Raw genomic sequence first — 20,971 nt, 5'->3', positions numbered from 1 at the left:
TGCAGCAGGGCGGGTATAAAATCAAGAAGAAAATACAAATTCCTTTGTTTTTGTGATTTTCTGCGATGCGAAGTCCTCTTTAACATAATTCAATGAGCCAGATGTTTTTCCGCCCTTACTAACAACATCCAGGTTTTCGAACCAATAACACGAGCAGGTACCTCTGATTTCTCTAGCGTTTTCCCTGACTACCCTTCCTGCCATAAAAAAACGATATCGTAAATAAAACTGGTAATTTCTCTACGCCAGCTCATTTTTTAAAAGCCGCAAGGAAAATGAAAAAGGTACATGTGTTTTATTAAACACCGGCACGTTTTACTTTGAGCGGCTCATATCATCTCTGTGGCGCCCAATTTCTGAAGTCTTGCGCGCTTTTTCGTTTTCTTTTTATGGTGATAGTAGGCTTTAGTAGGCTTAGAAAACAAACCCGAGGCTGCTAGCGCCACGCACTTCCACAGACTGGCTGCTGACAGTGATGCCTGTCGCGGGCTCTGTTTGAAAAAGTCTGAGACTTGGTTTGCGACAGGAGCTAGATGACGAACGAGTCTTTTACCGAATTACTCGCTGAGATCTGTTGTCCAGCTATAGGCACTGTTTTCCAGAAACAAGGGAAGGAAGAACGTCTGAACAAGTGTCGCCACGGGCGAAGCCAAAATGCTAACATGTCCCTTTATCACGTCACCTGGGAGCGTGCACTAAACAACGACTTCCTTAAAATGCAAATCTTTGTATTACCATTTTAGACACACTGCTAACACTAAAAGACGACAGCATTGCCTGAGTTAACACCCTTTGACATCCCGGCACTATCTGCAAGCATTTTAGACAGTATTAGGGACAGTACCATCGTGGCAGTACCGTCGTTAAATCATTGCGTGAGGTGGACTGTGGTTGAAATGACTTTACTTGGAAATCGGTAGTACACATCGCAGGGGAGGCCACTACAGTGAACTAACCGGAAAATAGGCGTAAAAATGAAACCGGTGGTTGAATGCCACTGGCCGTATAGTCACCACCATGCAGCTTGGGAAATCCAATAACCAGATGATCAAATTCTTAACAACCCTAATTAAAGCTTTCTACTCGCCGTACCCGAAAAATATATCTTCGGAGATGAGCATTTTGACGCAAACTACTACTTCCTCCGTCAAGGAATCCAGAAAGGTACATAGCGGAAGAGAGTAACGGTCATGACCAAAATCAGTCAGACGCTCTAGCGGTCCAGTGGGTTAAGTGGACGGAAGCAGCTGCGAAGGTGACAATCATGAAACTAGGCCAGCTGAATGACCTTTAGGAATGACTGCTGCCACACAGTGCAAAGGGAATATCGATCGAGTTCATTTTCTATACCATTTTCTATTTGCATTTTTCATTTTATAACACATGCCTGAAGCGAGTTGCTGGTAAAGAAACATGCAGTGTCATCCGCAAGCATCAAAATCTGATACCACTGTAGTGCATTCCGGAGGTAATTAATAAAGAGTGAAAATAAAAGAGGTCCCAGAACTGATCCTTGTGGTACACCACATATAATATTTTGGAGCGTGGACTTGAACTGCTTAAAGACCACTTGCTGCTGTCGTAATGATATGCAACTTTTAAAAAACATAAGGGTCGAGCTGTATACGCCGTATGTTTCCAGTTACTTTAAATGAATCAACTGCGAAACAGTGTCGAAAACTTTTTATCTCTATAAATACGCTTATAGCAACGCTATGGTTTTGAAGAGCAGGTAAAATTAATTTTGAAAGAGTAAATACAGCCGTAGACGTCGAGCTGTTAGAGACAAAGCCATGCTGCTGAGGACAAATAATATTAATAGCATCACGAAACGTTTTTAGTTGAGCGGCAATTAATTTTTCAAAAAGCATATTGATGACAGACATTGAGCTGCAGCTAGACGGTTTATTAGGATCACCAGTTTTTTATATTGTATGAGTTTTTGCGCTTTTTTAAGTATCGAGGTATAAGCTAGAGTCAGTCCCGTGACTGAATATTCTGCATAATGGAACACAAAGCGAATCAATGTTGTCCTTGAGTATCTTGACCTGTATGCCATCTGGCCCTGCCGCTTTGTTCGTGGTCATGTTAGCTAATATTACTTTAACTTCATCGCTAGTAGCGGTAAAAAAAATTGAATTCAAAATTAAAAATTCGAAGTATGTCCAATTTCACTGGTGCTAACAAAGGAGGTTGCGCTTTGTTCTGACCTTAGGTTGTGAAGAATAGATTAAACTAGCTAGCAGTCTCTATTGACAAGTAGTCAGGAACGAGCTCTTTTTTTTTACGGCTCTTCTTCCCTTTCAATCCTGCATACTTGCTTAGTATCCTTTCCTTGGCGATTAACGAAATTAGTATAATTTCCTTTCTTTGATTTTGTCATTAGTGCTACGCATTTATTTCTGCAGTACTTAAGCAGTCCTAAATAGTAAACGTTTTTTTCTCTTGCTTTGGAGTTTTTTGTAGAATGAATCCTTTTTTCTTTAAACTCCGCGAGTATTTGCTCAATTATCCAAGGACATATGGCTTGCTTGTAGTTGCGCCACGAATACTCCTATGTTGACCCGGTAATCGGATCGGAAATAGTAGTTAAGAAGTTAGAAAATCCTTTATGAACGTCACTGTCATACAGATTTTCGAAATGAATTCATTAAATACAGGGCCGCCGCGGTGGCTGAGTGGTTATGGCGCTCGGCTGCTGGCCCGAAAGACGCGGGTTCGATCCCGGCGGCGGCGGTCGAATTTCGATGAAGGCGAAATTCTAGAGGCCCGTGTACTGTGCGATGTCAGTGCACGTGAAAGAACCCCAGGTGGTCGAAATTTCCGGAGGCCTTCACTACGGCGTCTCTCATAGCCTGAGTTGCTTTGGGACGTTAAACCCCTATAAACGAAACCAAACCAATAATTAACGGCATGTCTGAAGTGTGCGTAGTCCACCCGAGACTGCATTCTAACATGTATTTCTAATTCAGTGTGTCAGCTGACATTGAGTATTTTGCTTACTTTCTCACTTTATTTGACGTCAGTTTGAAGCAAAGCGCATTACATGGGTACTTACATGACAAGAAGGAGGCGTAAGGATAGAGACTGCTGCCTTTACAATTTAAACAACCCGCATAAAATTTCTTCCTGGTGCATGCGTTCTGTGAGTAAGCGGAATAAATGCAGCTTTTCATAAAGTGTCACATCGTTTCTGACATTATATCACGCAGAAACGACTGGTCTTGATTTTTTCACTACGTTCACCTCTTTAGTTTATGTTACATAAGAATTGAGCATGAAATACATGTTTCACTGCATGTAGGTTTTGAGAAAACTTTAAACATACATGTGTTTGTGTTTTTAATTAAATATTTGAAATTGTAAGTTTTTTACATTTGAATTATAATCAGGAAAACAAAAGTATAGAAAGGTCATTTTTTTGTCAACCTCGAGCGGTGTACCTACACGCATTAGCTTTTTATTTCTGTAATAGGTTTATCTCGCTCAAATAAAGAAGGAAATTATGGTTAAAAAAAAATTACAAGCTTGAGAATATTTTTTTCAGCGCCTGTACGGGCTGCTGCCATGATCTGCATTTTTGCAGAGCAGAAGTTGAGATTAGCACACGCGTACGGCTACAATTCAGCTGGCTTCTGTCTGGGTCTGCCCGCGTCTCTGAGTGACAGCCTGCGCAATCATGAGTGTAGGCTCGCGTACTGCTGGCAGTTAAGAGCGTGAGCACTGACGCACGATCCTAAAATTATTCGCAGAATATATTTCGGCGTGCAGTCCATCGCCTAAGTTTTCCTTGTGAGCAGAACGAATTGAATGACTTGATTGTCTGTAGGCAGAACTTCGAGCGTTTCAACAATCATCTAAGAAAAATCACACGAAAAACTGAAAAAGCTCTGAATGGCTGAAAAACGGGTGGTAGCAATGCCTTTGTTCATAAAATACCTCAAATATTCAAATACGACACTTTAAACGGTTGTTTAGCAAGGAAGGAGCGGGCATAAGGGTGCGTATAATGACTGGGGCTTGAGATAAGCCGTGCGGCCCTTCCAAGTCACTAGGACATAGACCACAAAAACGGCTAACTTTGTATCAGCGTGCTGTGTAACCAAGATTCTGGTGCTAAACCGTACTGTGATCGTTAATTGTGATAATGGATTGTTAATCGGTGAGAAATCAGACAGAAAAGGAATAAAAAATTGGCTGTGGCTTAGCTCTGGTTAAACCTGTAGTGACGCGAGAGCTACAGCTGGCCGAGTGGAACTCGCTCAGTCGAATTGCAAAGTCAGTCTTTCGCCGCTCTGTTTCGCTGGGCGTTCCTTCTTCATCGTCGTCCCTGGACGTGATTCACTACCTCCCCCTTTCCCCTTTCTCCAACCACCCCCCCCCCCCTCAGTTTCGCCAGCGCGCCACGCCGCCGGCAGCTGCTCCTTACCACGTGACCATCCACGCACCACGTGATCAACCACGTGACCACGTTGCAGCGCCGCCACGCTGAAGGTTCGAAGTAGCTGTCGCTACAAAAAGAGAAAAAGGGAGGAGAAGGCGCTATCGTGTCTACTGTTAAGGCGGAGCTTAAGCATCCTCCTTATTTTTGTTCACCTTGACTACTTTACGCGCGTATTTTACGGTTTATACATGTTTTTTTACCCTAAAAATTCATTTATGTTAGAGCCCTCTTTGCATGTTACATTTTGGATTCGTAACATTATTAATGTTTTTGTTGTGTTGCACTTTTTACTTAGCCCAATCCCTTTTTTCTTCTCAACTCGTTCAGACATGAAGTGTTAATTTTTTTTGCTTCGGGCTTGTCATATACCCTCCATTCTTCCACAACGCAGTATTTAAGCTCGCCTAGAACAAAGTTTCATGATAACAATTCGAAATTTCTCGCCTGTCCGGTAGTTTCTGTTGTTTCCTCCGTAGTCGTTACCTCAGCGTGAATCGTGTTGAAAGTTGAGAATTCCGTATTTGTTAAATAGGAAGCTGCATGCTTAAACTTCAATGCCACGCTTAAGGTCGCTTCTGGGTGCCTGCACCGAGAAACTTAATTGAGTGTAGCTGGCTAAAAATCAGAAGTTTCGTTTATATGAAAAATGTTTATTTTCTTTGTGGACATCCATCTGATTGTTGATGATCTTGCAGAAGCGATGTCCAAGCTCTAACGGGAAGTGGTGTTCGGGTATTTCAGCTGGCGTGGCCAAACTGGCTGTCGTGGAGCAACTGCAGGCACAATTCCTGAAAAATTTCAAAATTATAAATTCTTGCTTTTCTGCGAGCAACTAGGATCACGAATAATTTCAGAATTCATTGTGATAATGAATGTCCACGATATTTCAGCCAAAATATATCCCATGCAGCAATCTAAAAATTGTGAACAGTGGGAAGTAATACAGAGCTTGGAAATGAGATCAGTTGTCGGCGTATTAGGACTTCAAATAAAAAAATTCACTCCTTTTCCACTGTCTTTCCTGTTGTGGTTGCAGTCAAGAAAGCAGAAAGCTCCCCGGAAAAATTTTAGGATAAAAAAATGAAGTGAGTTGATTAAACTCATTCCTCTGTATTTCTTGGCAGGGTTTAAAATATAGCGCACCTGCTCAATAATAAAAGCAGCACACTTACACTTCTTGAAAGGAGCAACATAGCCATAGGTGTCCAGTCCGTAGCCATAGTTGAGGCCGTACGGGGTGAGGCCGTACCCGTAGCGGTAGCGCAGCGGGTGGGCGTCGTAGCGGTGACTGTAGCTGTAGCGAGCTGGGAGGTAGCCGTAGGAGTAAGCTGGAACGTGGTGTACAGCGCCAACAACAGCGGCAGGCGCCGAGGCGTGGACGGTGTGCACGGCGGCGGCAGCGGGAGTGTAAGTGGACACCCTGGCAACAGTGTGTGGGACTCCAGGCTGGACCGTCTGGAAGCTGGTCACCCGGGTGGCCTTGGACACTGCCGGTGCGTGGTGGAATGCGGTGGACACAGCCGGCGCCGCGGCGTACACTCTGGAGACAGCAGGTACTGCGTGGTAGCCGGCCACTGGAACACCGTAGGTGGACACGAATCCGCCGAAGGCGCTGCTGGCCAAGGCCAGTAGGAGGCAGGCGTTGAGCTGAAATGGTTTGTAGCAATTCAGTTAGTGTAGGATTGATGGTTTCGCTACGTTGTTTGGCATAAGGGTTAGAAGAAAGAGTTTATGTAATAGGTTGGTAGTGAAGAGGGGAGGCTGGGGACCAAAGTCGTTACAGACGGCCAGTGGTGGGAAAAAGGAACAGCATGACATAAATGTTCAGAATAAAAATGCATTGCACAGCGCAATACAGTTGTTAAAAATCACTTGCCTTACATAACATTTTCTATCAAAGGAGGAACTCAGGTTCTTCTGATATCACAGCTTAGAGGGGAGAAGAATGCTGACTGCTTCAGCAATTTACTCTAGAGACGGCAGTGTTTTGTAACTCATTGTTTTTGCCTGATTAAATGAGTAGTTTTCGCAAAACACTCGGGACGTTTTGTAGACAACATCGAGTTTAATTGCCTCGCGGCAAAAGCTGAGCCACAGAAAGGTTAAAATATGCTTTTTACTATAAACGCATTGTGTATAATTATAAAACTTATCATATGCCCAGGTTCTAAGATTTGAAAATTCGCTTAACCCCCAGAAAGGAGGCGTATTGTGTTTACGTTCTTTACTGCTGAAATGCGTGCTTTTTCGCCGGATTTGAGAAGCTAGTGGCAGAAACACTGGAGAATGAATGTGTCCTCTTTGCTTGTTTCAAAGCCTGCCGTTGGGCCAACAGTTGTGAGTGAAAAATTTGCATTGGAATAATAACTGATTTGTTCCTAACCGAATTCATCGCAAAATTTGAAAAACGAAATGAAACCTGACTTCTTCGCCGCCGATCAGTTGTATAAGCGTCCTTCGCGAAAATGTCAGAGGCGATGAGTTGCTTGTACCGTTGTGAAGTGTAGCTAGTATCACCGGAGTGAAGTGTGTTTTGTTATAAGGAAAGAGAGAAAATTGGTTTGTACTTAATTTGTTGTGTATAGACGGCCTCCATTATAGTTGATCCGCCGCAGTCAGTAAACGGCGCAAGAAGACGTAGTGTACAGATCTCTAGATTTACTGGGTTTGTCCGATGTATTATGTGCACGCGTAAAGAGCCTGTGGGTATGATATTGTAAAATGAGGTGCAAACTGCAGCTAAGGACTGATTAGGGTTGATTGACGCCTTATTTAGATTGAAGTTTGGAAGCACACTTACAGCGATCATTTTTGCTTGGTTGGTGAGTTGGTTTCTTCCAAGGAGGCTGACTGGAGTGATGGTGCTTTGGCACGGGGTTTCTTATATACCTCGCCTGCTAGGAGTGGTACTCATGCCTATTTTTTGCTTTGTGTCAGTTTTGAAGAATACCTTGAACGCAGTCAAAATGATGCGAGTACCACTCCCTTTCCCTCCAAATCATAAAACACGATACTATAGCTCAGCAGAGCCATATATTTTTGGTGACGTTGTCGGCTGCAGTTCGACGACTTCCAGTCGAACAGCCTTGTGCATCGTAGCTTGCCTACTTTAGCTCCTCTTGGGTAAACTTATTGACGTCAAGGTAATGCTACTACTTTGAAGGCCGAACGGAAAATGCATAAACCCAAAAAACGTGCATAGTGCCAGTTTCCATAGAATTCCGAAAGTGCCTAGCGACGGTCCCGTTCTGGGCGAGCATTCGTGGCTTTCGAAGATCTCTATCACTATAACGCGATCCTCAGCGGGGCTCACCTGACGCCAGATCGTATCTCTCCACTGCTCTTTGCTGGGGCGCATTTCTCAAGATTCCCTTCCACTGTTCAGTGTAAGGACACCTCCGATTTTCACTCGATTGGAGATCGAAGTTCATTGGTGCTGGCGCCTTTAGCCCGTTTTGCAGACCTCGCCTGCAACAAATTAATCAACATCAGCGTTGAGCTCAGTTCTAGTCAGCGGTACTAAGAAAATGTGTACAGAGATTGAACTCAGCTATCGGTAATTGAAGCTAGAAGTGGACTGATTATATGTTGCACATATGCATAGCCTGAATTGTACATGTTCATGAGTCTAACGCGTATTTTCGAGCAAACCGACTATTTTAATCAAGCAAGCTCATTTAAGCAGAGCCTGCTGTAAGCTTGAATATGTATTCGCATTAAGGAACAATTTGTAATGCTGAACACCTGGCGAGACCTCACATATCTTCACAACCGCCCACATGGGCGGTTCGCTTGTGAACAACATCCTGGTAGTTTTCGTAACTCGCGTGTTATATATTATTAGGCAACTACGCAAAAGTACTTTAATGGCGTGCGAGTGAATTTTAAAATCATTTGGAGCCACTAGAGCAGCATTGAGATGGGAAGTGCAGAACAATCCCGGAGGAAACATTTTGAGGCAAACGTCATGTGACTTCTACATTCTTTGAAAGAAATTCAAGAACGCTCAGTAACATCGCATCATTTGCGATATTTGCAGCATGTGTGTCACTTATTATCGAAACAGGAATGGAGAAATTTGTTTACTGCTTACTGTCGATTTAGAGGGAGAATCGCTTTCTTCAAGGAATATTGAAATGCGGTCCTCAATCCAGCCGTAAAGTCTGCTCAAATTCACACACATTCTTCGATTTTAAGCCGCGATGTTATTGGAAAGATAATTAGCGGAAACCTCACGAGCGCTGGCTTCCAAGCAACCACTGCCTAAACCCATCATGCTCGCAGTATTATCCAAGGATTGGAAACTTCACTGGCTTGTTGACAATAAACTCGCGTGCTAAAATATAGCAACTACAGACCTTTGGAAGTGTAATAAGAAAACCTAACTTCCACTAATGCAGGAAAACATGATAATTAGAGGCCCGTCTATGTGCATTAAGCATTTAGCAGGTTCCTTTTGTATTTATTCCACTTCTCTGGTGCGGTTCCTAAATTTGTTACTTAAAAAAGGAGAAATGACGTGCACGATTTTTTGATTAAAAATCAATGTTCTCCACAGGTAAAGCTTACAATTTTTGCGTTGCAGTGGTTAACATTTTTTTTATTCCACTGTGGAATTTTATATCTGACAAGTTACCTTAAGAACACGGTGCACACTTGCTGAGATGCAGGGCACTGAGAGAGGAGGCTTTACTGAGGGAAGAAAGATTAGTGCGCAGAGCGTGCGTTTTCCTTGCGACACACCGCGCTTGTCAATCACGTTGAGCCGTGGCAAAAGGTGAGAAAATGAACATTCATTTTTTAACGCAGGTCCACATTACACATCTTCATTGCATGTTTTCGTTTCCGTGTGTCTCAGTCCGCTCGAAAGGTACAACACTTCTCAGTTATACAAAGCAAGAAAGCCCCAAAACAAACTTTTTCTTTGGAGCGGGAGTCAAACACAGGCCGCTTTCGGGCTCCTTCGGCACCGCATATGCCATATAATTTCCTCATTCGCCTATTTTGAGAAATGAACACAACACAGACACATTCTAAATGAACACTCAGAACATTGAAGGTATTCCATATTATTTTTTGACGAGAATGGCAGCACGCCAGGGTGATGTGTACGTACCGCCCATACGCGAAAATACCATGGAAAGCGTCGCATATATTCGTGATCTATGTCAAAAATACTTGACAAGTTTGCACGTCATAGGCAGTTATAATGTGACCACGCCAGGGAAAGTGTGATTGATGCTTCGCCACTACCAGAAGTCTGCGTGCCTTGCTTATCATTGCATGGCGGAAGCAAAGTCACCAAAATCAAGGAGCATAAGGGATGTTTTTTATTATGATTTTAATTGGCGTTGTTCATCAATGGGATGATAGTTCGGTTATTGTTTTAAATATAATTGATTAGAAAGCAGAAAAAAGCTCCCACAAGCTGCCGGAGGGATCTTAATCCACGACCTCTGAATTTCGCGTCCGGTACTCTACCAACCGAGCTACGGCGACAGCTTTCCAATTTTCTCCTTTAAGGGGTATTTATGGGTAGTGTAAGCTAACCTTGATAGTATTCACCAGCGCCCCCCTCGTCCATAGGGGCGGACGTAGCACATCCTGAATTACCGCCAGTGCTACATACGAACGTGATCGAACAGTGAGGGCTGAAGCTTTGCGAGAACCCTCTTGTGTAGCCTATGCAGAACCCTCTTAGGCCCTCTTTAACTATTGAGCAGTTACGTATATCATATCGAGCCCCTCTTTTTTCTTCCGCTGTCTTGACCTTTTGTACCAGTGTAATGATTTAAGCAGGTCAAGAATTAAGCATCATCTGCCTAATTATGCACACAGCAGGGCGAATGTAGCTGCCGGATCTCTCCAATTAATGTTGTGCTATGCCGGCTGTGGCCTCTTTATTGCCGAAACCTTCCTATTATGACCCAGTCTCCTGACTTTCTGCTTTCTTCTGCTACGCTTGCCTTCTCTTGCAATCCACTCCGTTACCGTTAAGTACCATCTATTATTTGCCTTCGCATTACATGCCCTGCCCAAGCCCATTTCTTCTTCTTGATATCGACCGAGATATCATTAACATGCGTTTTTTCCCGGCCCACTCTGCTCTCTTCCTGTCTCTTAACACGAGACTTATCGTTTTACTTTGCATAGGTCGCTGCTCTGTCCTGAATTCAGGTTTGACCCGTTTCGTTATCTCTACGTTGCGGCCATATAAATAAGTTCCGGTAAGATACAGTTGCTACATCAGGTTATTTTTATGATGTTTACAAATTTATTTTAAAACCTACGATAGATACTTCAGTTTGGCCTCGGCAAGTGGATTGCACATCGAGGCGGACATTATGTCTGTAAAGAAGTGTAGTGATTATTCGATCAACTAGCTAAAGTTAACTGATCAACTTTTTGATTTGATTTTGATGGCCAGTATTACGTTACGCAATTTAAGGCCGTAAACACCGAAGATGAGCCCAGTTTTTAATATTTTTAAATCGGCAATGTAGTTTCAAATATCAAACGCCAAAAATGTGCATTTGAAAGCTCGTTGAGTGTGGTTCCCTGTATTCTATCCTCACAGTCCTTCAACAAAGGTGCAATTGCATGATCTTTACAAGCTACTTTGTTCTTGTTGCTATCCTCTTAAAATGGCACATGCCCACACAGGCGGATCGGTCATGCATTGGAGTGCAGAGAGAGGTACTTTTCCCCTTTGCACTGCTTGTAAGGCTTTGTTTCTTCGTCTTTCTGTACCCACGGAATGTCCAATTCCTCTGAGTCGCGGCGTCCGCCATTAGCGTCTTGATTACATGGGCTACTGTATAGACCTGGTTCGAACTTCTTGGCTACCTTAACAATCGTATTAATATTGTAAACAAAATCTACCTACATGCTTCTAAAGAGGCCTATACGTCTGATTTTTGCCTATGCCTAGTTCCCTTTCAACTACGTTTAAACAACCTCCACCCGCAAGGACATGCTCGATTCCGGCAGCTTGTGATTCCTTATGCAGACTACGCGAAGAATATTAATTCCGGCAGCGCTACCTGTTTATGCCATCTATGTGGTCAGAATAAATACTTAATTGTTTCATAACAAGATGTTTCGTCTCCTGAGACTTTACCGATATCCTGTCTAGCTACCGGTATACAAATCGCCCCTACTTATATCGCGCACTCCCTAATAATACCTGTAAGATTATCATTGCTTTAATGCCAATGTCGTCTTCTTTGGTTAAAGTGAAATATCTGCTCTGAAGCGAGATGCTATATTACTCCACATTCCCTCCTATAGCCAACTCATCGATGGACTTGCACCTGGCTAGTTTCTTCCGTTCCCTCTTCAAGTCTAGGATGATTCGAGACGAGACCTTACCATTTTGTGGTCGCTGCACCTCACATTTCCGACGACCGCCACATTCTGCCCGATGCCACGGTGATGCACAGTATGAAGCCTATTTCATTTTTATTCTCGCCATTCGGGCTCTTCCAAGCCTACCTCCGGTTTTCACGCGTGCAAGAAGGTGTCCGTGATGTACCAATTATTTTGTTCCGCAAAAACCTGCTATTAACTCTCCTTTCTTATTGTTACAACCTATGCAATGGCGAATTAAGAGAGGGTGGGCAGATGGTTCTTGATTATCACGAAGTGAACAAGAGAGGGGAAGGCCTCAAGGTCTTGCCGCTTCTTGATAACCTATGTCATAGTCACTTAATTATTGGTCCTCTGCAGGTTTCTTGCCAACCTTGGCCTAGAAATCACCAATCAGTAGAGTGTAATGTGGTTGTACTTCACTCAATGCCGATTAGAGATCTTCATGGAAGCTTTCGACTATTTGATGATAAAGGCTGGATATGGGCGAATATGCCTCTGCCACCTTCGATTTGTATCTCTTGTAAAGCATAATAGCGATAAATGTCACCCTCTTTTTGCTGCTATAGAATTCCTGTACGTTGCTAGTTGTAGCCTTATTGATCAGGAATCCCACACCTATAGTTCTTGTCTGGTCGTTGAACCACTATAGCATAGTACGTGCCCGACTTTGCGCAGTGTATATACTCCATCTGTCGTACTAACCTCACTAAGCCATATTTCATCTCATATAATTGCCGCTTGTTCCTCAACAGCACGGCTGTGCAAGGTTTACTTCAAGTTAAAAAAAAACTATAAATAAAAAGCCGCCAAGGTGGACGTCCAGCGCTTTACAAAAAATGACACGAAATTTGGTCCTGTTTTTGTTTTCTTTTCAGGGCGTTGAGGTATTTTTGAGGTCGTCATAAAGACATGCCGCAGTTTATAGCGAGTAAAAATTCCTGTGCTTCGTGCACTGGAACCATGGTTAAGAACCGTGTGATATTAAGAGGAAAAAATAGTCTTAGAAAATGCCAATCATAATATATTACTCAAATATTATACAATGTGTACAGTCAATAACATTCCTTGGAGTTATACTTAATGAATACCTGTTGTGGACCGACCATGTTAATCAAGTAAGAAAGAAAATCAGTCGGTCGCGTAAACAAATTGAGGCTTTTGATACCAATATTGCTTAAAAACAATTTTATTTAAGGTAAATTCAATCATATCTTCATTACTCTTTGCTGATATGGGGCGATACAACACAGATTAAATTATATGCTTTGTTTCTGCTACAGCAAAAAGCCATAAGAGCAAGTGCTAACTTATGTTACTTAGAAAGCACGGACACTTGGTTGAACAGTTTGGGGCTATTAACCAAATTTCAGTTAAAAAATCTTCGGCTAGTTCTTGAGACATATGACAGAATTCATCAGGAACCTGTTTTTATCAGCAGCAGAGATATCAGAAAAGCCATAGCACCTTAGGCACATTGCATTAAGAGCACCAAAAGCAATAACAAACCATTGGTTTCAAACCATTCGATATCAAATGAGTGCCTTTTTTGAAAGAAAACACATATCCATGACCTCCTGTACAAATGTAAAAATCAAGAAATATACAAGAAAAAAAGTGATTGCATTGCTGAACGCATGATTCTGTGGTACACCGCGTGATACACTGGAAGATTTGTGACAGCGAACTTGTGCTATGTGAATAACGCTGCTTATTTTATATACGTACATAGCGCAATATATTGCTACAGCTTGCATGTGCTTAAGAAATCTACAGCTACTGTAACAGGTACTGTGCAGTTTTTTTTTATAGGTTTATCTTACGCTGCTTTTTCACCACTTGGGATATTTCATGGTTCTGTATTTTTTTTTGTACACAAAATACTTCAAGTTCAGGTATTCTTCTGTTTCTTCAGCGTATTTTTTTTTCGTGGTTGTTGGTGGTGGATTTAACTGTGTTTTTTTACACTGTGACAACCAGTGTCGACGTGACTGCTACATAATTTCTTTGTTTCTTTGGTGTGTACGCGCCAAATGTAACCAGCTACCACAAAGAGAACGCCTTCGTCAGGCATCGTGCCTTTCGGCGTCCTTCCTGAACTGTATGCAAATGCACTTCAAATGAAGTTCTAAATTACAAGTTATTGTCTCATTTTCTGCCACACTTAGCACTCGCCTGAAGGCGCGTTCACATCAGCAAGCCACGAATGGTGTACGATAGGTTTTCTGCCAATCCGTATGTGTCGAGGAGCTCCGAACGGGCACCCGGAGGCCTGTTTTGGGCTTCCGTTCAACGAAAGATTTCATGCGATGTGACATCGTGTCAAATAACTCACTAGCCAATCCGCTGCTCTGCCTGAAATTATCACACGCCACATAACGTTCATTTGCGTCAGACTTCGTGCTTCCTAGAAAATACTAGCTTACACGTTTTTTTTGCGGCCCCTCTTGTTACCGTGTGCAGCACACGCAGTAAATTTTTTTTCTGCTGAGCACGAATACACCGAAGGGCATCCTGGCCGGAGCGGCCGCATATCCATATAGGCGAAATGCCAAAGTGGCACGCATGCTATGGAACGTTAATGAGCAGTATAGAGCCCCAGGTCGCCAAGATTCCACTGCGGTGCCTCCTTCTCCCGCTCTCCTTTGAGAGCATCTCTCATTCCGTGATCACGAACGGTTTCACGTATACCTTAAATTTGCTGCGTCTCTCCATTGCTCATGTCCAATCTATAGTATTAATATTGATTTCTGTGTTTCAACGGAAATGTCGGTTTACTGACCGAAACATCAAAATATTATATTTTCTTATATATAAAGAACACCTAGACTTCCCCGACCACCGAGAATAGTAAGGAAAAAAATCATGAAGCGTGGTAAGAGATCGGTGTTTTATTCAGCGTGGTTAATTTGTATACAGAAGGCATCGGTGTCTTACATGAAGATTATACTTTTTGTAATAGCTGCAAGAATGCAGCAAGTGTTTTCCCCTGCTTTAAAGTTAGCAATCTACTTTTTCGAAATTTGGCTACGCTCACTTTACAGTCGTGTTTGCATTAAGGTTACGCTTACGTATTTGTATTTTAGCCTCTTTATACATGCAGCAGTAGGGGTGCGGCTTGTTGCCATTGAGACATACACGTCACGGTAACGAGAACATCGACACTGACTCTAGATAGTACACCTTACGTCGTGTGCGTGGAGCCGAAGTTGGAGACGACTTTCGTGGCTGGCTACTTCGGGCTACTGCAGACAGGAGCGCAACAATCACCGCCATTTCTATTGTTGCTGCACTATAGCTTTCTAGCCCATGCACATTATACGTAAGTAGTACCAAAGCCCGGTTTTCCTTGGCTCATGTCACCTTATGTGTCCATGGCTGTGAAGCCAACACGATTTGATCTATCAGGCAGCACGGGAAAGCTGAGATTGAAGAAATGAACGGCTGCGCAAATCAGGACACAGACAAGAAAGAGACACCACATGCGCACACTACCAACTGACGACAGGCCCGGCAACTTAACGACAGGGCACGGGAGCATGAGAAAACGTTAGAAAGCGGAGGCGGGTCAAATATGCCTCCCCATTGTAGAGACTGCAAGTGTGTGCCGGTGCTTAACGGAATAAGGATTCTGGGCAGGAGTCGCAATCAGGTGGCGCGTGAAATACTTGAGGCCTTTATCATAAAAAAGAAAGGAAGCACATGTGTCAGCGACGACTCGGTATTCCTCCGTAGAAATGAAGTTTCCTTCCTAGACAGTTTTTTGTGACGTCATGTTCTGTGCAAATTTTCAGCCTAGCATTACTAGCGGCCGTCTGCTGTTTGTTTAGGTGGGTTGTCAAATTTTTTCTTAGTTTTATCCTTCTTTTTCTGACTGCTTTTGCTTGATATGTTTCACTGTGCTTTTGGTACGATTGTTATTGGTTTTTTACTTTTTATATTTTGTTTTTGGTTTCTGACTGCTTTTGCTTCTCCTGTATGACTCTGCTGTTGCTACGATTGTTTGACACTGCTTTTACTAAGAGATGAACCCTTTTTACCGTTTTTGATTCCTTCGATCTGTCAGTCTAATCTGCAGTATATAGTCTGTTAACCTGATGTAGCGGCTTTTCATACCACATGCTGGGTTCGAAGTGATAATGGGATGAGTATCTTGCTTGAGCGGAACTGTTTAAATATGCCACTTTTCCTTAGAATAAACAGTTGGTAGTGTGCGCATGTGGTGTCTCTTTCTTGTTTGTGTCCTGATTTGCGCAGCCGTTTATTTCATCATGGACCAACTCGCCCCTCAGGCCGTTATGCTGAGATTGAAGCTTAGAGAGGGTGCGGAAGGGTTGTCTCTCACGCTATATCTCGTTCTAAACGTGAAGATTCGAGAAGCGAGTCATAATTCGTAATCGCCTGCGTGAACTGTTGATGCAACTCGGAGCTCGTTGGGAGTCGATCGCCAGCGGTCGTACAATTTTTGCGAAACGCCGGCGTGAACGTTTCTTTAAAGTGACTAACATTGCGCTAGCCTTACTGAAGTCTTGAGCATAAAAAGGCTGAGGAGCGAAGTACGAAAGCTCTGCACAATACATATGCGCATAAAGCTACTGCGGACTGCTCAAGATCCACTGCCCTTGAAAACAGTATTTAGTCACAGGATTAATGAAACCGTAAGTGTGTCGGCATTTATCCTGATTACACCGGGCTGTATTTGTGCGCAGTTCTTTTCTTGAATGACCACTTCGCTGCACTGCTATCGATCTTTGGGGCAAATGATGTCAGGACTGGTAGCAAGCAACGTCTGCCAGCGGCTCAGTTCCAAAGGATGGTACAGACGAACGGCAAATAGGCAGTGTACACGTAATACAGCCGAGAAAGGATCATTACGAGCTGGAGATTCGGTTTTCCTTCCAAAAACCATCACGAGCGGTTCTTGTCTTGTCGTCAGAAGCACTTGCCGCAGTTTTCCGCTAGTGCAAGAATACTCCGTTCTTGTTAATGAGCTCTCTAACGCAAGGCCGGATGTAATAAAACTATTATTTCAATTCGACTATATTTCATTCTTATCAACCTCCGGTTCATTTGTTAATCATGTGAATACGCGGTGTGGTGGTGCTTCAGGCAGCGGCTAAGTGTGAAGAAAGAATGATCTTGAACACGAACCCGGCAATGATTTACTATTGTTCCCATCTTGCAAAGTGCTTTAAAGAAGCTAAAATAATGTGAGCGTGACAAGCTTTCGCGCTTATGACATCCTACACTACAAGGCGGACAAGACATGCCTGATTCCTGGCATGTATAATATAGCCCATTTGTTTTCTGTTGCACCAATGTTTCCTTTTTCGCGCTTTTTGTTTTACGGTGAAGGGACGCCATTCAACTGCAACCGCTGGACTTGAACCAATACCAAGGAGAAATAGCCAAGTACAAATCAGAACACATTATAATGATAATGATGATGGTGAGCTTTAATGCGCAAACTTTGATCAAAGAGCGCCATGTTACCAGGTGCTTGCGGCCACAAAATTTGGGGTCAGAGACCCATTTCATCCCCGAGTGCCTGTGTACGCGACCCCGGGAGAACTTATATAACTGGAAACCATTGGGTACCTGGCGTCACTGGAGATCGAGCCCTGGACGTACCGCATACGTGCCGAGAGCTCAAAATACTAGCTCACCGCTGAACTGAGGTAGTAAAAGCAGAACAGAAAATGGAAAAGAAATCATTAAACAATGCACAGCGAGGCCTTGCTTTCGGGCCAGGAATGCTATAGTAAGCATCAGGTTTCGCGCAAGTTTTAAGTCTAAATAATTGTTCGTCTGCGGTAATGAGTTAATTCATCAGCGTGACACTCAGCAGCCTTCCGAATGCCACTTCGCAAGTCATAGACATTTTATTACAAATATAAAGTAATAAACACACAAATTAACACACATGAGCAAGTACTCCAGAATAAGCAAGATCGCTCGACATTAATTATGACATTCCTTTATTACAACAAAACTGTAGAAAAGATTGCTGTCTCTCATTTGTAGTAAACACCGTACGGCCAAACACCGTAGCCTGGGATGAGGCGAGGGCAGTTAAGGCAAGGCACATAGCCGTAACCGGAGCCAAAGCCAGGCACGTAGGGAAGAGGCCTCACCACCGGACCGACGCCACCGAAAGGCAGGCGAACTGGCACGAATGTGACAGGCACGAGTGCGGGTACCAGCTTCTTGGCGTCGACTTCATCGGCGGTGACATTTTTACTGGATTCGTCGGCACCCGGCTTGGGTGGGGGTTCCGCTTTGTCTCCTTCCGGTACCTCCGGTGACTTCGGTTCTAATTCGGTCGCATTCACGGTGACGGCAGGAACCACGTTGGTCCTGACCAAGTGATAAATCGTCACCGGTGGAACATACTGGACAGGTTGCGGGCCGAAGAAAGTCGCTTCTGAGCCTCCCAAAAAGGAGGCGAGCAGAAACGCTGGAAGCTGAAAACAAGGGGGCGAGAATGAAATGAGCGACGCTGTCTCGTTCAAGAATAAAAACTAAATTTGTAGCGTTACGAATTGCTGACACCTCTCTATGCCTGCTCACACTTGTGGGGCGAGGCAAAGTGCTCTAAAATGTTGAAGCATTACGATCGATGGTTTGAGCACTTTGCTCTGGATAAGCAACATACCGCGCTAAAGATGTCAACAGTGGCAGTACAAAAAGATAGCATATAACTTACTGCGGTGTTAGTATATGACTAAAACACATGTAAAAAACTCAGGTGCTGCACGGTTCTCTTATAAAGCTGCAAAGTTGACTGCACTCAAAAGAAAAGAAGCGATTTTCTGGAATTCAAGCAGCCTGATAACCGGGGGCTGGAATCAGCTCTAGTCAAAATGAAGACGGAAAGGGGCTTGGGTAGGGCATGCAATGAGAACGTAACATAGCCCGTGGTCGTTAAGGGTAACGGACTGGATGCCAAGAGAAGGTAAGCGTAGCAGCGCGCGGCAGAAACTTAGATGGGCGGAAGTTTGCGGGTATAAGGTGGCCGCAGCTGGCACAGGACAGTGTTAACTGGAGACGTATGGGAGATCCCTTTATCCTGCGTTGTGCGCGGCCATGCTGATGCTGATGATTATTATTACGATAATGACTATGCAATCAGCCTCACTGCTGAGGCGTGCTAGAGAAAGCAATTTCGCCTTGTACTGCAATCTTTACTACGACGGCGTAGTACCATTTTGGCGCGTCTATTTATAGCAGTAAATAATGCTGTTCTGGAGGTGAATGGCTGTTTTTTTCTTAATTTCGCTTTTTTGTGGGCTGGAAATTGTGCGTGGGCGTTGAACATCATTATTGCCCTTTTGTGCAGTAATAAAATGAAACTAAAGATATAAACAAGTATGGATTTTTCTGCGCCGCTAATGGGCGTGTAAATGCGACAATAGTGTGCACGGTTTCCTTTGGTGACTCCTTTTGTTATCTTTAGTAATGGCAGCACATGCGGTGGCCTGTGTTAGGTGTTTGCACCAGCACAACTGCATGGCGTTGAAGTACTTAATATTTGCAAAAAAAAAGCGCATACAAATGTACGGATTATTATTTCACCGCATTGAAGTTCGTACTCTATACATAGTTCATGTCGCCGGCCTTCATCTGTGTCATCTTGAATTTTCGCGCCAGCTAATTAAACGGCCAATAATTATCTACGAAAATTACTAGTTAAATTCCGCCATTTTAACTCGCCGAACTGGCATATAATCAACTAAAGTCAGTTTTACTATTTGCTATTTTCAATTACCGCTTTCAGTGTAGTTCTTGAGAGGCCTACTTTTTCACTCAGTCAAAGCGAATTAAGCGCATATCAGTTGTCTACCCATCAGTACCTAGCAAATACTAAGTTCATGTCAAATTCAGTGGTCGCAATGCTAAGAATATCCATAAGCTAGGCAAAAGCGACTGATTTCATTTACCACAGCAAATATTCGCGTATTTCGTAGCACCCCACAAATTTGAAGGGCCGGACCAAAAACTCTGCTGCATTTAAAACGAGAGCGCGTTCTTGAAGCACTACTGTTTGGCCGATTCGCTGTTTTATTCAATGGGTGCAATATGTTTTATACAGAGAGTGCAATATAATATAATCGAATACACAGGTCTGAACGCTCAGCTGCTGTGGCAGCTCTTGGAATGAAAACAGCACAGAAAAAAGCGAGGCAAAAGGTGATCTATTGTTTCCTTTTTTACTGGGAGACGAGTTTATTGTGTATGCAGTGAATTAGCTAAAAGCACAAGGCTCGCAGTTACAGCGCACCGGTCGGGAAGCCATAGCTTCGCTCCCCTAACTTATATTGCATGGTCTCAAAACGCTTTCTACATACAAGTAAGCAGCAAGCGCATTTCCACACGGAGGGAAAGCAGTAAGGCTACCTCTTGAGTAGCCCACGGAACCTGCCCCGCGAGGCCGAACTAGCAAAACCTCGCGACCCAAAGCTGGCCACGCGCATCCTTCTCTGAGTACACCCCGCGGTACCCTCACTGGGCACACTGTCATCCGTCATCACGAACTGCGAGTTCAGCAGCCTGGTTTTCAATATTGTGGGCATTTTTCTGGGCGGCCATCGCACTCCGCTTTAAACCAGGAGCCAGAGGACACCCACAAGCATGCAAAAAGTGTACATGCACGAACTTACCACAAGGATCATGGCTTGAATCGAGTTTCCAGCGGCGATGCAAGCGCTGTGGGGTGCAGCTAGGGCTACTCGACTTCTGTGCTATACTTTTATACCCGCCAAGCGGACCAGAGTCACAGCAGGCGTCCCAGATGCCTCGTGTCCCGGCACCACTGTGCAAAGCGAAAGTTCTCTAAGCTTTGGCGAGCCTGGGGAAACAAATACAGTCGGGGGGACGGCTGGTCGTGCACCCGGACAACCCACGCACAGCCGGCTGACCTTGGGGTGACGCTGTTGACTGCTCGGCTCGACGCAACTCCCACAGTTCCTCGCATTTAATGGCGCTTGATGTCGGCTGGCGCTTTGGGGCGGTGCAGCGTCTCTTGCGCGTCGAGGGTGGTCGACCATTACTTGTTTCCTTGTTTTCATTTTCCGCCGTCGTGATTAATGCGCTTGGCCCCGCCCCCGTCACCTGAGTCGTAGGCTGGGAACGACAACGAGCGAGACACACGCTTATGAC

At 43.9% G+C, this 20,971-nt stretch overlaps 2 protein-coding genes across 2 annotated transcripts; both read right to left on the bottom strand.

Moving 5' to 3' along the window:
* Positions 1–3,543: 3,543 nt before the first annotated feature.
* Positions 3,544–7,253, bottom strand: LOC144119770 (uncharacterized). The gene is made up of 3 exons (XM_077652312.1): positions 7,245–7,253; positions 5,617–6,091; positions 3,544–3,572 (listed from the first exon to the last, which is right to left on the bottom strand). Exons 1-3 carry the CDS (start codon positions 7,251–7,253, stop codon positions 3,544–3,546), a joined length of 513 nt encoding a protein of 170 aa, XP_077508438.1.
* A 10,488-nt stretch (positions 7,254–17,741) lies between these two features.
* On the bottom strand, positions 17,742–20,628 carry LOC144121425 (uncharacterized). The gene is made up of 2 exons (XM_077654612.1): positions 20,473–20,628; positions 17,742–18,276 (listed from the first exon to the last, which is right to left on the bottom strand). The coding sequence occupies exons 1-2, from the start codon at positions 20,482–20,484 to the stop codon at positions 17,827–17,829; spliced, it is 462 nt and encodes a 153-aa protein (XP_077510738.1). The 5' UTR covers positions 20,485–20,628; the 3' UTR covers positions 17,742–17,826.
* Between the last annotated feature and the right edge of the window lie 343 nt (positions 20,629–20,971).

Source organism: Amblyomma americanum, chromosome 2 (assembly GCF_052857255.1).
Source record: "Amblyomma americanum isolate KBUSLIRL-KWMA chromosome 2, ASM5285725v1, whole genome shotgun sequence".
Taxonomy (NCBI): domain Eukaryota; kingdom Metazoa; phylum Arthropoda; class Arachnida; order Ixodida; family Ixodidae; genus Amblyomma; species Amblyomma americanum.
The sequence above is the reverse complement of the archived record's forward strand: the minus strand, read 5'-3'. Positions and strand labels throughout refer to the sequence as shown.

Excerpts from the sequence above, each read along its gene's own strand:
- LOC144119770 (XM_077652312.1), bottom strand. Across the intron at positions 3,573-5,616 it reads TGTTGCTCCTTTCAAGAAGT|ATCATGGCAGCAGCCCGTAC; the intron begins GTAAGTGTGCTG and ends GCAAAAATGCAG.